The sequence below is a fragment of the Pseudophryne corroboree genome, chromosome 2 (genome assembly GCF_028390025.1).
Source record: "Pseudophryne corroboree isolate aPseCor3 chromosome 2, aPseCor3.hap2, whole genome shotgun sequence".
In the NCBI taxonomy this organism is placed as follows: domain Eukaryota; kingdom Metazoa; phylum Chordata; class Amphibia; order Anura; family Myobatrachidae; genus Pseudophryne; species Pseudophryne corroboree.
Genome location: NC_086445.1, coordinates 148388160 through 148404976, shown reverse-complemented (window position 1 = coordinate 148404976; position 16817 = coordinate 148388160). Strand labels below are relative to the sequence as shown.

The 16817-nt window shown below is 44.7% G+C and overlaps 1 protein-coding gene across 9 annotated transcripts in view; it reads right to left on the bottom strand.

The window, feature by feature from the left end:
• The window catches only part of NBEA (neurobeachin), a 1049301-nt gene that overhangs the window by 823462 nt on the left and 209022 nt on the right, over window positions 1–16817 (bottom strand). For all 9 annotated transcript variants that reach the window (XM_063951811.1, XM_063951806.1, XM_063951798.1 and 6 more), the window contains exon 2: window positions 11486–11717. In XM_063951811.1, coding sequence (XP_063807881.1) covers window positions 11486–11717 — 232 coding nt within the window. The remainder of the gene's footprint in view (window positions 1–11485; window positions 11718–16817) is intronic.

Sequence of the window (16817 nt, the reverse complement as noted above, 5' to 3'; positions counted from 1 at the left end):
AGTGCGCTTACATGATTCTCCGCCCAGCGAAGAATTCTGGTGGCTTCCGCCATCGCCACTCTGCTCCCTGTGTCGCCTTGGCGGTTACAATGAGCTACTGCGGTGACGTTGTCTGACTGGATCAGAACAGGTTGGTCGTGAAGTAGGGTCTCCGCCTGACGTAGGGCGTTGTATATGGCCCTTAGTTCCAAGAAGTGAAGACAAGTCTCTTGACTTGACCAAAGACCTTGGACATTTTATTTTTCCCTGTGTGACTGCTCCCCAACCTCGGAGGCTCGCGTCCGTGGTCACCAGGATCCCGTCCTGAATGCCGAACCTGCAGCCCTATAGAAGGTGAGCACCCTGCAGCCACCACAGGAGAGATACCCTGGCCCTGGGGGAGAGGGTGATCAACTGATGAATCTGTAGATGTGACCCGGACCACTTGTCCAGTAGGTCCCATTTGAAAGACCTCGCATGGAACCTGCCGAAGGAATGATTTTCCCCGGACTCGGGTGCAGTGATGCCGACACCTGTCTTGGTTTCAATAAGTTCCTGACCAGAGTCATGAGTTCCTGGGCCCTCACTATCTGAGGGTAAACCCCTTTCTGGTCCATATCCAGAATCATACCCAAGAAGGGCAAACTAGTCATAGGAACCAACCGTGACTTCGGGATATTGAGAAACTAGCCGTGTTGCTGTGACACCTTCAGCGAAAGTGACACGCTGTTCAACAACTGCTCTTTTGATCTCGCCTTATAGGAGATCGTCCAAGCATGGGATAACTGTGACTCCTTGCTTGCGTAGGAGCACCATCATTTCCGCCAATTACCCTGAAATTGGTAACGACAATACTGTACCGCAATTCTCAGGTACGCCTGATGGGGTGGATAAATGGGAACATGAAGGTATGCAGCCTTTATGTCTAGATACACCATCAAATCCCCCCTTTCCAGGCTGGCCATGAACGCTCTGAGCGATTCCACTTTAAATTTGAACCTTTTCCAGTATAGGTTCAGAGGTTTAAAATTTAAATAGGTCTGACCGAACCGTACGTATTCGGGACTACAGCAAAGGTTGAGTAATAGCCCCCTCCTTGTTGCAGGAGGAGAACCTTGAGCACCACCTGTGTGAATTGTATTTAATATAACTCCCCTTCTGGGGGAGAAGCCGGTAGGTCCGATAAGGAAAACCGGCGAGGATGCACCTTTCGAATTCCTTTGTAACCCCGAGAACAATTTTTTTTATTTTTTTTATTATTGCCCCGGGATCCACTTGTGAGTGAACTCAGATGTGGCTGAAGAGTCGAAGACGTGCTCCCCCTGGGACGGACTCCCTTAGCGGAGCTCCCGCATCCTGCGGTGGATGTAGTAGAGGCCGGGGAGGACTTCTGTTCCTGGGAACTAGCTGTGCCCCATGCCCTTACCTCTGGTAAGAAAGGACGCTCCTCATACTTTCTTGATATTCTGCGACCGAAAGGACTGCATTTGATAATGTCGTGCTTTCTTAGTCTGTGAGGGAATATAAGGCAAAAGATCAGAATTACCAGCTATAGCTGTGGAGACTAGGTCAGAGAGCCCTTCTCCACACAATTCCTCAGCCTTGTGAGGTAAACCCTCCATATGCCTCTTTTAGTCGGCATCACCTGTCCATTGCATGTTCCCCAGGACAAGTCTAGCAGAAATCGACATAGCGTTGACTCTAGAACCCAGTAGGCTAACGTCTCTTTGGGCATGTCTTATATATATATATATATATATATATATATATAATAAGACAACATCTTTTACATATATATATATATATATATATATACTAGGGACAATAACATGGCATCCTTATCTAGGGTTTCAACCTCCGCTGATAAGGTATCTGACTACGCTGCTACAGCGCTATAAACCCATGTCGACACAATCGCCGGTCTGAGTAGTGTACCAGAATGTGTGTAAATGGACTTCAAAGTACTTTTACTGCATGCTATCTGCAGGATCCCTGAGGATAGCTGTTAAGTCATCGCTACCTTTTTGGGTAAACGTGTCAATGCCTTGTACACCCTAGGGGAAGATTCCCATCGTATCCTGGCCCCATTAGGGAAAGGATACTCCCTGAGAATTCTTTTTAGGAAGCTGCAGCTTCTTGTCTGGAGATTCCCGCTCTTTTTCTTCATGAGAGGAGGGAAATTTACCTCAGCTTTCTTCCCCTTAAACATGTGTATCCTTGTGTCAGGGACAGATGAGTCATCAGTGATATGCAAAACATCTTTTATTACAATAATCATATATTGAATACTTTTCTGCCAGTCTTGGCTGTACTTTGCATTATCGTAGTCGACACTGGAGTCAGACTCCGTGTCGATAACAGTGTCTATTATTTTGGATAGTGAGCGTTGTGAGACTCTGAAGGTCTCTGTGACATAGGGGCAGACATGGGTAGATTCCCTGTCTGCTCTCTAATCTTTTGTTATAAGTTCATCTTAGCACTTAATTTCACATATCCAATCAGGTGTCGGCGTTGTCGACGGAGACACCACGCACCCACACAGATTTGCTCCATCTCTTCCTTAGGAGAGCCTTTTACCGCAGACATGTCGACACACACGTACCGACACACTCCACACACACAGGAAATCTCTTATCTGAAGACATTTTCCCCCCTAGGCCCTTTGGAGAGACAGAGAGAGAGTATGCCAGCACACACCCCAGCGCTATATAACCCAGGAAAAAACACAGAATGTTTCACCCAGTAGCGCTGCTGTAATGTATAATCGCCAAATATGTGCCCCCCCTCTACTTTAAAACCCTCTTCACCGTGTGTCAAGCAGGGGAGAGTCCGGGGAGCTTCCTCTCAGCGGTGCTGTGGAGAGAAAATGGCGCTGGTGAGTGCGGAGGGAGAAGCCCCGCCCCCTCGGCGGCGGGCTTCTGTTCCGCTCAAACTTACTAAAATATGGCGGGGGCTCTTTTATATACATGTACAGTGCCCACCTGTACATGTATATAGACTTTTGCCATAGGAGAGGTGTTTTATTGCTGCCCAGGGCGCCCCCCTGCGCCCTGCACCCTTACAGTGACCGGAGTGTGTGAGGTGTAATGGAGCAATGACGCACAGCTGCAGTGCTGTGCGTTACCTCAGTGAAGCTCTGAAGGCTTCTGCTGCCTGAGACCATACCTCCCAACACGACCCTCTCCAGGAGGGACAGAATGCTCTGCTCCTGGACTTTCCTCTTAATTTATGATTGCCATCACCTGTGCTGAAACACCTTTCTTATCCATTCACCTGTTTGACATAGGTGCTGGTAATCACAAATAATGAGAAAATCCAGAAACAGAGCACTGTGTCCCTCCTGGAGAGGGTCATGTTGGGAGGTATGCCTGAGACGTCTTCTGACTTCGTTTCTTCTGGCTCTGTGAGGAGAACGGCGGCGCGGCTCTGGGGGTGGACACCCAGTAAGAACCTGCGTTCACCCCCTCTGGAGCTAATGGTGTCCAGTAGCCGAGGAAGCAGAGCCTATCTTAGACAAGAAGGTCTGCCCCTCTCTCCTCAGTCCCTCGATGCAGGGAGCCTGTTGCCAGCAGTGCTCCCTGTAAAAATGTAGAAAAAATCCAAACAAAAATGCTTTCTAGGCAGAGAACTCAGGGAGCTCCCTGCAGTGCACCCATCTTGCTCTGGGCACAGTGTAAAACTGAGGTCTGGAGGAGGGGCATAGAGGGAGGAGCCAGTGCACACCCAGAATCCAAAGCTTTCTTAAAGTGCCCTATCTCCTGCAGAGCCCGTCTATTCCCATGGTCCTTACGGAGTCCCAGCATCCTCAAGGACGTTAGAGAAATAGCGGGAAAGAACGGTGTGTGGTTTTCCCTATTTTCCAACAACCGGCACCAGACTGAACCAGCCAGGAAGGGGGCACACAGTGTCCTGCCATAATTGCAACCAGCCACAGCCCAGCGCTGGAGGTCAGTGGGCCTGATTCAATTAGCCATGCTAAGTAGCGCAGGTTTTAGCAGTGCCCAGGTTATTGTATTTTAATAGCTGCGTGCATAAAAATCAGGGGCTACAAGCTATTTTCCTTGCACGGTAGGCATCACGTCTAATTGAATTAAGCGCATTACTGATCATTAAAATCCAAGCATGTATAGTGAAACTTTATCGTCATGTGCAGTTTAGAAAATCAAGGTAAAAATGAGAACTTTACACTCCGCACTGTTTTCACAGTAGTATAAATCTACTGGGATCTGTACATGGACCAGTGCTCTTCAATATCTTTGTTGGCGACACTGCAAATGGTATTGAAGGGGAAGTATGTATTTTTGCAGACAACACAAAGGTATGCAACAGTACAGACACACTGGGAGGAGTAAAACAAATGACTGATTATCTAGGTACTGTAGACTTGAGGAATGGTCAAGAACGTGGCGACTACAGTTTAAATGCAGAAAAAATAAAAGCAAAATCAAGGGTACTATAATGGAAGCTACTGAAAAAAAGGGATTTAGGAGTCACTATTTCAAGTGACTTAAAGGCAGGTAAGCAATGCAGCAAAGCAATGAGGAAGGCTAGTCAGATGCTTGGTTGCATACGGAGAGGAATCAGTAGCAGGAAAAAAGAATTAATAATGCCACTGTATAGGTAATTGGTACGGTCTTATCTGGATAACTGTATCCAGTTCAGGGGGTCATATCTCCAGAAGGATATAAATACATTAGAGACTGTACAAAGAAGGGCAACTAAAATGGTGCGTGGCCTACAGTACATCACATAACTTACCTGGGCAGACTAAAATATGTTAATATGTATAGTATAGAGCAGAGATGGGAAAGGGGGGACATGATAGAAACTTTCAAATATATCAAGGGTTTTAACAAAGTCCTGGAGGGAAACATTCTTCAAAGGAAGATAAGTATTAGAATTTAAGGACATATACTGAAACTGGAGGGAGATATCTTACATACAAGGCTATTAACCAAACTGCACCATCATACATCTCCTCGCTCATCTCAAAATATCTCTCTACCAGACCTCTCCGCTCTGCTCAAGATCTGCGTCTTAGCTGTTCCCACTCAAAATTACAGGACTTTACCCGGGCTTCACCAACTCTGTGGGATGCACTCTCACGCACAATAAGACTCTCCTCTAGTCTCCAAACCTTTAAACGTTCCCTAAAAACTCACCTCTTCAGACAAGCCTATCAAATTTCAGACCCACACACAACCTTCAATGCTTCCCTATCCAGTTACATCCCCTCTGTACAGTCCACATAACCTCACATTTTGTCTTCCAACATTGCTGGGTGATCATATCATACAACCCATTAAGAACCCAGCAATCTGGTGAACCATTATGTAACTGGTAGCATCTATCCTTGTGTATCAATGCCTATTTCCCTATAGCTTGTAAGCTTGCGAGCAGGGCCTTCCTACCTCTGTCTGTCCGTCCTCTGCCCAGTTTTGTTCTATAACTGTTGTTCTAATTGTAAAGCGCAACGGAATATGCTGCACTATATAAGAAACTGCTAATAAATAAAAATAAATTCAGGGGAAAATTAAGGAGAAATTACTTCACAGAAAGTATAGTGGATAAATAAGAATTTACTCACCGGTAATTCTATTTCTCGTAGTCCGTAGTGGATGCTGGGAACTCCGTAAGGACCATGGGGAATAGCGGGCTCCGAAGGAGGCTGCGCACTCTAGAAAGATTTATGACTACCTGGTGTGCACTGGCTCCTCCCACTATGACCCTCCTCCAAGCCTCAGTTAGGACACTGTGCCCGGACGAGCTGACATAATAAGGAAGGATTTTGAATCCCGGGTAAGACTCATACCAGCCACACCAATCACACCGTACAACTTGTGATACTATATCCAGTTTGACAGTATGAAAACAACTGAGCCTCTCAACAGATGGCTCAACAATAACCCTTTAGTTAGCAATAACTATGCACAAGTATTGCAGACAATCCGCACTTGGGATGGGCGCCCAGCATCCACTACGGACTACGAGAAATAGAATTACCGGTGAGTAAATTCTTATTTTCTCTGACGTCCTAGTGGATGCTGGGAACTCCGTAAGGACCATGGGGATTATACCAAAGCTCCCAAACGGGCGGGAGAGTGCGGATGACTCTGCAGCACCGAATGAGAGAACTCCAGGTCCTTCTCAGCCAGGGTATCAAATTTGTAGAATTTTGCAAACGTGTTTGCCCCTGACCAAGTAGCTGCTCGGCAAAGTTGTAAAGCCGAGACCCCTCGGGCAGCGCGCCCAAGATGAGCCCACCTTCCTTGTGGAATGGGCATTTACAGATTTTGGCTGTGGCAGGCCTGCCACAGAATGTGCAAGCTGAATTGTACTACAAATCCAGCGAGCAATAGTCTGCTTAGAAGCAGGAGCACCCAGCTTGTTGGGTGCATACAGGATAAACAGCAAGTCAGATTTTCTGACTCCAGCCGTCCTGGAAACATATATTTTCAGGGCCCTGACAACGTCTAGCAACTTGGAGTCCTCCAAATCCCTAGTAGCCGCAGGCACCACAATAGGCTGGTTCAGGTGAAACGCTGACACCACCTTAGGGAGAAACTGGGGACGAGTCCTCAATTCTGCCCTATCCATATGGAAAATCAGATAAGGGCTTTTACATGATAAAGCCGCCAATTCTGACACTCGCCTGGCTGAAGCCAAGGCCAATAACATGACCACTTTCCACGTGAGATATTTTAGATCCACGGTTTTTAGTGGCTCAAACCAATGTGATTTTAAGAAACTCAACACCACGTTGAGATCCCAAGGTGACACAGGAGGTACAAACGGGGGCTGAATATGCAGCACTCCTTTCACAAATGTCTGAACTTCAGGTACTGAAGCTAGTTCTTTTTGAAAGAAAATCGACAGAGCCGAGATCTGTACTTTAATGGAGCCTAGTTTTAGGCCCATATTCACTCCTGCTTGCAGGAAATGCAGAAATCGACCTAGTTGAAATTCCTCTGTTGGGGCCTTTTTGGCCTCGCACCATGCAACATATTTCCGCCATATGCGGTGATAATGCTTTGCCGTAACATCTTTCCTGGCTTTAATAAGCGTAGGAATGACTTCCTCCGGAATACCCTTTTCCTTCAGGATCCGGCGTTCAACCGCCATGCCGTCAAACGCAGCCGCGGTAAGTCTTGGAACAGACAGGGCCCCTGCTGTAGCAGGTCCTGTCTGAGCGGCAGAGGCCACGGGTCCTCTGAGATCATCTCTTGAAGTTCCGGGTACCACGCTCGTCTTGGCCAATCCGGAACCACGAGAATTGTGTTTACTCCTCGCTTTCTTATTATTCTCAATACCTTTGGTATGAGAGGCAGAGGAGGGAACACATAACCGACTGGTACACCCACGGTGTCACTAGAGCGTCCACAGCTATCGCCTGAGGGTCCCTTGACCTGGCGCAATATCTTTTTAACTTTTTGTTGAGGCGGGACGCCATCATGTCCACCTGTGGTTTTTCCCAACGGTTTACCAGCATCTGGAAGACTTCTGGATGAAGTCCCCACTCTCTCGGGTGGAGGTCGTGTCTGCTGAGGAAGTCTGCTTCCCAGTTGTCCACTCCCGGAATGAACACTGCTGACAGTGCTAGTACATGATTCTCCGCCCATCGGAGAATTCTCGTGGCTTCTGCCATTGCCATCCTGCTTCTTGTGCCTCCCTGTCGATTTACATGGGCGACTGCCGTGATGTTGTCTGACTAGATCAGCAACGGCTGGTGTAGGAGCAGGGATTTTGCTTGACTTGGGGCATTGTAAATGGCCCTTAGTTCCAGAATATTTATGTGAAGGGAAGTCTCCTGACTCGACCATAGTCCTTGGAAGTTTCTTCCCCGTGTGACTGCCCCCCAGCCTCGAAGGCTGGCATCCGTGGTCACCAGGACCCAGTCCTGTATGCCGAACCTGCGGCCCTCCAGAAGATGGGCACTCTGCAGCCACCACAGAAGAGACACCCTGGTTCTTGGAGACAGGGTTATTAAGCGATGCATCTGAAGATGCGATCCGGACCATTTGTCCAATAGGTCCCACTGAAAGATTCTGGCATGGAACCTGCCGAAGGGAATTGCTTCGTAAGAAGCTACCATCTTTCCCAGGACCCGCGTGCAGTGATGCACCGATACCTGTTTTGGTTTCAGGAGGTCTCTGACTAGAGATGACAACTCCCTGGCTTTCTCCTCCGGGAGAAACACTTTTTTCTGGACTGTATCCAGGTTCGAAGGAGTATCATCATTTCCGCCATAACCTTGGTAAATACCCTCGGTGCCGTGGACAGTCCAAACGGCAGCGTCTGGAATTGGTAATGGCAATCCTGTACCACAAATCTGAGGTACTCCTGGTGAGGATGGTAAATGGGGACATGCAAGTAAGCATCCTTGATGTCCAGGGATACCATGTAATCCCCCTCGTCCAGGCTTGCAATAACCGCCCTGAGCGATTCCATCTTGAACTTGAATTTTTTTATGTATGTGTTCAAGGATTTCAAATTTAAAATGGGTCTCACCGAACCGTCCGGTTTCGGCACCACAAATAGTGTGGAATAGTAACCCCGGCCTTGTTGAAGTAGAGGTACCTTGATTATCACCTGCTGGGAATACAGCTTGTGAATTGCCGCTAGCGCCGCCTCCCTGTCTGAGGGAGCAATCGGCAAGGCAGATTTTAGGAACCGGTGGGGTGGAGACGCCTCGAATTCCAGTTTGTACCCCTGAGATACTATTTGAAGGATCCAGGGATCCACCTGTGAGCGAGCCCACTGATCGCTGAAATTCTTGAGGCGGCCCCCCACCGTACCTGGCTCCGCCTGTGGAGCCCCACCGTCATGCGGCGGACTTGGAAGAAGAAGCGGGGGAGGACTTTTGCTCCTGGGAACCTGCTGTTTGTTGCAGCCTTTTTCCCCTACCTCTGCCTCTGGACAGAAAAGACCCGCCTTTTCCACGCTTGTTTTTCTGGGTCCGAAAGGACTGAACCTGATAAAACGGCGCCTTCTTAGGCTGTGAGGGGACATGGGGTAAAAATGCTGACTTCCCAGACATTGCTGTGGAAACTAGGTCCGAGAGACCATCCCCAAATAATTCCTCACCCTTATAAGGCAAAACTTCCATGTGCCTTTTAGAATCTGCATCTCCTGTCCACTGGCGAGTCCATAAGCCTCTCCTAGCAGAAATGGACAATGCACTTACTTTAGATGCCAGCCGGCAGATTTCCCTCTGTGCATCTCTCATATATAAGACTGAGTCTTTGATATGGTCTATGGTTAGCAGGATCGTGTCTCTGTCTAGTGTGTCAATATTTTCTGACAGTTTATCTGACCACGCGGCGGCAGCACTGCACATCCATGCTGACGCAATAGCTGGTCTAAGTATAATGCCTGAGTGTGTATATACAGACTTCAGGATCGCCTCCTGCTTTCTATCAGCAGGTTCCTTGAGGGCGGCCGTATCCGGAGACGGTAGTGCCACCTTTTTAGACAAACGTGTGAGCGCTTTATCCACCCTAGGAGGTGTTTCCCAACGTGACCTATCCTCTGGCGGGAAAGGAAACGCCATTAGTACCTTCTTAGGAATTACCAATTTTTTATCAGGGAAAGCCCACGCTTCTTCACACACTTCATTTAATTCATCTGATGGGGGAAAAACTACGGGTAGTTTTTTCTCCCCAAACATAATACCCTTTTTAGTGGTACCTGTAGTTATATCAGAAATGTGTAACACCTCTTTCATTGCCTCAATCATGCAGTGAATGGCCTTAGTGGGCATCAGGTTAGACTCATCGTCGTCGACACTGGTGTCAGTATCAGTGTCGACATCTGGGTCTGCGGTCTGAGGTAGCGGGCGTTTCAGAGCCCCTGATGACCTTTGAGACGCCTGGACAGGCACGAGCTGAGAAGTCGGCTGTCACACATTTGGCATGTCGTCAAATTTCTTATGTAAGGAGTCTATACGTGCACTCATTTCTTTCCATAAGCTCATCCACTCAGGTGTCTGCCCCGCAGGGGGTGACATCCCTTCTAAAGGCATCTGCTCCGACTCCACATCATTATCCTCATCAAACATGTCGACACAGCCGTACCGACACACCGCACACACACAGGGAATGCTCCAACAGAGGACAGGACCCACAAAAGCCCTTTGGGGGGACAGAGTGAGAGTATGCCAGCACACACCAGAGCGCTATATAATGCAGGGACTAACTGAGTTATGTCCCCTATAGCTGCTTTTTCTATATAAATGTATACTGCGCCTAAATTTAGTGCCCCCCCTCTCTTTTTTACCCTTTTCTGTAGTGTAGACTGCAGGGGAGAGCCAGGGAGCTTCCTTCCAGCGGAGCTGTGAGGGAAAAATGGCGCCAGTGTGCTGCAGGAGATAGCTCCGCCCCTTTTCCGCGGACTATTCTCCCGCTTTTTCCTATATTCTGGCAGGGGTATTTTCCACATATATAGCCTCTGGGGCTATATATTGTGGTATTTTTGCCAGCCAAGGTGTTATTATTATTGCTTCTCAGGGCGCCCCCCCCCCCCAGCGCCCTGCACCCTCAGTGACCGGAGTGTGAAGTGTGTGTGAGGAGCAATGGCGCACAGCTGCAGTGCTGTGCGCTACCTTGGTGAAGACTGATGTCTTCTGCCGCCGATTTTCCGGACCTCTTCTTGCTTCTGGCTCTGTAAGGGGGACGGCGGCGCGGCTCCGGGACCGAACACCAAGGCTGGGCCTGCGGTCGATCCCTCTGGAGCTAATGGTGTCCAGTAGCCTAAGAAGCCCAAGCTGGCTGCAAGCAGGCAGGTTCGCTTCTTCTCCCCTTAGTCCCTCGCTGCAGTGAGCCTGTTGCCAGCAGGTCTCACTGAAAATAAAAAACCTAATTTCTATACTTTCTTTCTAAAGGCTCAGGAGAGCCCCTAGTGTGCATCCAACCTCGGCCGGGCACAAAATCTAACTGAGGCTTGGAGGAGGGTCATAGTGGGAGGAGCCAGTGCACACCAGGTAGTCATAAATCTTTCTAGAGTGCCCAGCCTCCTTCGGAGCCCGCTATTCCCCATGGTCCTTACGGAGTTCCCAGCATCCACTAGGACGTCAGAGAAAATGGAATTGCCTCCCATCAGAGGTGGTAGATGCTAAGACTATAGAACAATGTAACCATGCTTGGGATAGACATACAGGTATGACTATCCTTACAAAGAACAAAGTATCAAAAAGGGTTGAGATTACCTAAAGGATAAAAAAAGGGGGCAGACTAGATGGACCAAGTGGTTCTTATCTGCCGTCACATTCTATGTTTCTATGACATTTGGAAGTTTTTCATAGAAAAGAGGTTCATGAAACAAGTAAAAGGGCATGCTTGCGATCCTTGTGTATACCATTATGAATGTCAGCATGTACTCTTCCACCAAGCCCTCCTTTGCATAAACCATGACACATGTTCAGGCGTTTGCCAATTCTCTAGTACATAACCCAGATAAAATAGAACCACACTACATAGAGAGAGAGAAAGAAAGGGACAGCCTGCAATACCTGCAATCATATCATCTACAGAGCTCATCTTCAGCAGCACTTGCTCAATGAGGCCGACCTCAGTGCTGGTCTGCAGGTTCCGGACACTCTTCCGTAGAATGGCTGTAAACATGCTCCAGATCTCAGCCTGGCATGTAACGTCACAGTGCTCCAGCAGCTCCGACATGCAGGTAATACTCTCTGCATCTTGAATGATAAAATTCATCTCCAGATCAAACTCTCCACCGACCAGCTGGAAAAGGAAACAAAGATTTGCATATATTAACACCCTGCTGTGTTCACTTATCTGGAGCACAACAAGTCTATGGGACAAATCACATCACTACAGAAAGGAATACTAGGTGCCAAAATTCCATTTCTAATAAAACAATGTCATTAAATGCAAGAAAACATGTCCAATATTCATTTCTTCCAACTAACTGAGCATGGAATGATAGATTTCACTAATGAACAAACCATCAACATCAAATAAGAGGCACCTGTCACCTGCAATCAGTGTAAGCAGCCATATTGATGAGAACTCTGGGATACTATTCATGGAGTACCTCAGTAATATCCCTGATGGATGGCTAGGTAACATTGTTCACGAAAGCACATGCAAAATGGCCACCTTACTACATGTATGGGACAGGAGCTATTACTGAAGCCCAACATGAAAGCCAGCAAGGCTATTCCTAAATGCAGACTAAATGATGTAGCCTGCTACTGGTTTTTATCAACATGATTATGACATATGACATAATTATTTAATTTTCTATTTGTTGACAGCGAGGGAACACTACGCGTAGAAAGGCCTTTTTTTCAGACACAAGAAGGAAGGAACAAAATTACATTAAATTCCATAATTACAAAGCAGAGGATCACTGTAATGCTTTTAATTTAGGCTGGGTTAGGAGATTCAGGTTTCAGGATTCAGAAGCTTTTCTGTATTATGCACGAGATGGAGACTTAATATTTATCAGCAGTATATGAGATGGTTTGAGCATCTATTTAGTAGCTGTAAAGCATCTATACAGGTTGTGTCAGTATATAAGAAGGCTAGAGCATCTATTTAGTAGCTGTAAAGCATCTATACAGGTTGTGTCAGTATATAAGAAGGCTAGAGCATCTATTTAGTAGCTGTAAAGCATCTATACAGGTTGTGTCAGTATATAAGAAGGCTAGAGCATCTATTTAGTAGCTGTAAAGCATCTATACAGGTTGTGTCAGTATATAAGAAGGCTAGAGCATCTATTTAGTAGCTGTAAAGCATCTATACAGGTTGTGTCAGTATATAAGAAGGCTAGAGCATCTATTTAGTAGCTGTAAAGCATCTATACAGGTTGTGTCAGTATATAAGAAGGCTAGAGCATCTATTTAGTAGCTGTAAAGCATCTATACAGGTTGTGTCAGTATATAAGAAGGCTAAAGCATCTATTTAGTAGCTGTAAAGCATCTATACAGGTTGTGTCAGTATATAAGAAGGCTAGAGCATCTATTTAGTAGCTGTAAAGCATCTATACAGGTTGTTTCAGTATATAAGAAGGCTAGAGTCTATATTTAGTAGCTGTAAAGCATCTATACAGGTTGTTTCAGTATATAAGAAGGCTAGAGCATCTATTTAGTAGCTGTAAAGCATCTATACAGGTTGTGTCAGTATATAAGAAGGCTAGAGCATCTATTTAGTAGCTGTAAAGCATCTATACAGGTTGTGTCAGTATATAAGAAGGCTAGAGCATCTATTTAGTAGCTGTAAAGCATCTATACAGGTTGTGTCAGTATATAAGAAGGCTAGAGCATCTATTTAGTAGCTGTAAAGCATCTATACAGGTTGTGTCAGTATATAAGAAGGCTAGAGCATCTACTTAGTAGCTGTAAAGCATCTATACAGGTTGTGTCAGTATATAAGAAGGCTAGAGCATCTACTTAGTAGCTGTAAAGCATCTATACAGGTTGTGCCAGTATATAAGAAGGCTAGAGCATCTACTTAGTAGCTGTAAAGCATCTATACAGGTTGTGTCAGTATATAAGAAGGCTAGAGCATCTATTTAGTAGCTGTAAAGCATCTATACAGATTGTGTCAGTATATAAGAAGGCTAGAGCATCTATTTAGTAGCTGTAAAGCATCTATACAGGTTGTGTCAGTATATAAGAAGGCTAGAGCATCTATTTAGTAGCTGTAAAGCATCTATACAGGTTGTGTCAGTATATAAGAAGGCTAGAGTCCATATTTAGTAGCTGTAAAGCATCTATACAGGTTGTTTCAGTATATAAGAAGGCTAGAGCATCTATTTAGTAGCTGTAAAGCATCTATACAGGTTGTGTCAGTATAGAAGAAGGCTAGAGCATCTATTTAGTAGCTGTAAAGCATCTATACAGGTTGTGTCAGTATATAAGAAGGCTAGAGCATCTATTTAGTAGCTGTAAAGCATCTATACAGGTTGTGTCAGTATATAAGAAGGCTAGAGCATCTATTTAGTAGCTGTAAAGCATCTCTACAGGTTGTGTCAGTATATAAGAAGGCTAGAGCATCTATTTAGTAGCTGTAAAGCATCTATACAGGTTGTGTCAGTATATAAGAAGGCTAGAGCATCTATTTAGTAGCTGTAAAGTATCTATACAGGTTGTGTCAGTATATAAGAAGGCTAGAGCATCTATTTAGTAGCTGTAAAGCATCTATACAGGTTGTGTCAGTATATAAGAAGGCTAGAGCATCTATTTAGTAGCTGTAAAGCATCTCTACAGGTTGTGTCAGTATATAAGAAGGCTAGAGCATCTACTTAGTAGCTGTAAAGCATCTATACAGGTTGTGTCAGTATATAAGAAGGCTAGAGCATCTATTTAGTAGCTGTAAAGCATCTCTACAGGTTGTGTCAGTATATAAGAAGGCTAGAGCATCTACTTAGTAGCTGTAAAGCATCTATACAGGTTGTGTCAGTATATAAGAAGGCTAGAGCATCTACTTAGTAGCTGTAAAGCATCTATACAGGTTGTGTCAGTATATAAGAAGGCTAGAGCATCTATTTAGTAGCTGTAAAGCATCTATACAGGTTGTGTCAGTATATAAGAAGGCTAGAGCATCTATTTAGTAGCTGTAAAGCATCTATACAGGTTGTGTCAGTATATAAGAAGGCTAGAGCATCTATTTAGTAGCTGTAAAACATCTATACAGGTTGTGTCAGTATATAAGAAGGCTAGAGCATCTATTTAGTAGCTGTAAAGCATCTATACAGGTTGTGTCAGTATATAAGAAGGCTAGAGTCTATATTTAGTAGCTGTAAAGCATCTATACAGGTTGTGTCAGTATATAAGAAGGCTAGAGCATCTATTTAGTAGCTGTAAAGCATCTATACAGGTTGTGTCAGTATATAAGAAGGCTAGAGCATCTATTTAGTAGCTGTAAAGCATCTATACAGGTTGTGTCAGTATATAAGAAGGCTAGAGCATCTATTTAGTAGCTGTAAAGCATCTATACAGGTTGTGTCAGTATATAAGAAGGCTAGAGCATCTATTTAGTAGCTGTAAAGCATCTATACAGGTTGTGTCAGTATATAAGAAGGCTAGAGCATCTATTTAGTAGCTGTAAAGCATCTATACAGGTTGTGTCAGTATATAAGAAGGCTAGAGCATCTATTTAGTAGCTGTAAAGCATCTATACAGGTTGTGTCAGTATATAAGAAGGCTAGAGCATCTATTTAGTAGCTGTAAAGCATCTATACAGGTTGTGTCAGTATATAAGAAGGCTAGAGCATCTATTTAGTAGCTGTAAAGCATCTCTACAGGTTGTGTCAGTATATAAGAAGGCTAGAGCATCTACTTAGTAGCTGTAAAGCATCTATACAGGTTGTGTCAGTATATAAGAAGGCTAGAGCATCTATTTAGTAGCTGTAAAGCATCTATACAGGTTGTGTCAGTATATAAGAAGGCTAGAGCATCTATTTAGTAGCTGTAAAGCATCTATACAGGTTGTGTCAGTATATAAGAAGGCTAGAGCATCTATTTAGTAGCTGTAAAGCATCTATACAGGTTGTGTCAGTATATAAGAAGGCTAGAGCATCTATTTAGTAGCTGTAAAGCATCTATACAGGTTGTGTCAGTATATAAGAAGGCTAGAGCATCTATTTAGTAGCTGTAAAGCATCTATACAGGTTGTGTCAGTATATAAGAAGGCTAGAGCATCTATTTAGTAGCTGTAAAGCATCTATACAGGTTGTGTCAGTATATAAGAAGGCTAGAGTCTATATTTAGTAGCTGTAAAGCATCTATACAGGTTGTGTCAGTATATAAGAAGGCTAGAGCATCTATTTAGTAGCTGTAAAGCATCTATACAGGTTGTGTCAGTATATAAGAAGGCTAGAGCATCTATTTAGTAGCTGTAAAGCATCTATACAGGTTGTGTCAGTATATAAGAAGGCTAGAGCATCTATTTAGTAGCTGTAAAGCATCTATACAGGTTGTGTCAGTATATAAGAAGGCTAGAGCATCTATTTAGTAGCTGTAAAGCATCTATACAGGTTGTGTCAGTATATAAGAAGGCTAGAGCATCTATTTAGTAGCTGTAAAGCATCTATACAGGTTGTGTCAGTATATAAGAAGGCTAGAGCATCTATTTAGTAGCTGTAAAGCATCTATACAGGTTGTGTCAGTATATAAGAAGGCTAGAGCATCTATTTAGTAGCTGTAAAGCATCTATACAGGTTGTGCCAGTATATAAGAAGGCTAGAGCATCTATTTAGTAGCTGTAAAGCATCTATACAGGTTGTGCCAGTATATAAGAAGGCTAGAGCATCTATTTAGTAGCTGTAAAGCATCTATACAGGTTGTGTCAGTATATAAGAAGGCTAGAGCATCTATTTAGTAGCTGTAAAGCATCTATACAGGTTGTGTCAGTATATAAGAAGGCTAGAGGATCTATTTAGTAGCTGTAAAGCATCTATACAGGTTGTGTCAGTATATAAGAAGGCTAGAGCATCTATTTAGTAGCTGTAAAGCATCTATACAGGTTGTGTCAGTATATAAGAAGGCTAGAGCATCTATTTAGTAGCTGTAAAGCATCTATACAGGTTGTGTCAGTATATAAGAAGGCTAGAGCATCTATTTAGTAGCTGTAAAGTATCTATACAGGTTGTGTCAGTATATAAGAAGGCTAAAGCATCTATTTAGTAGCTGTAAAGAAGGCGTGTCAAACTCAAAATCCCAACTGAGCCGAATAGTCATGGCCTATGTCTTGTGTGGGCCGCAAGAAAAAGAAAATTCTTATATGCAATTTCGAAAGGTTTAGTAGAAAAACCAATAACAAAGTATAATCAGAGATGTCAAGTATCGGGAAGAAAACAACTGTAATAGTGCGAGC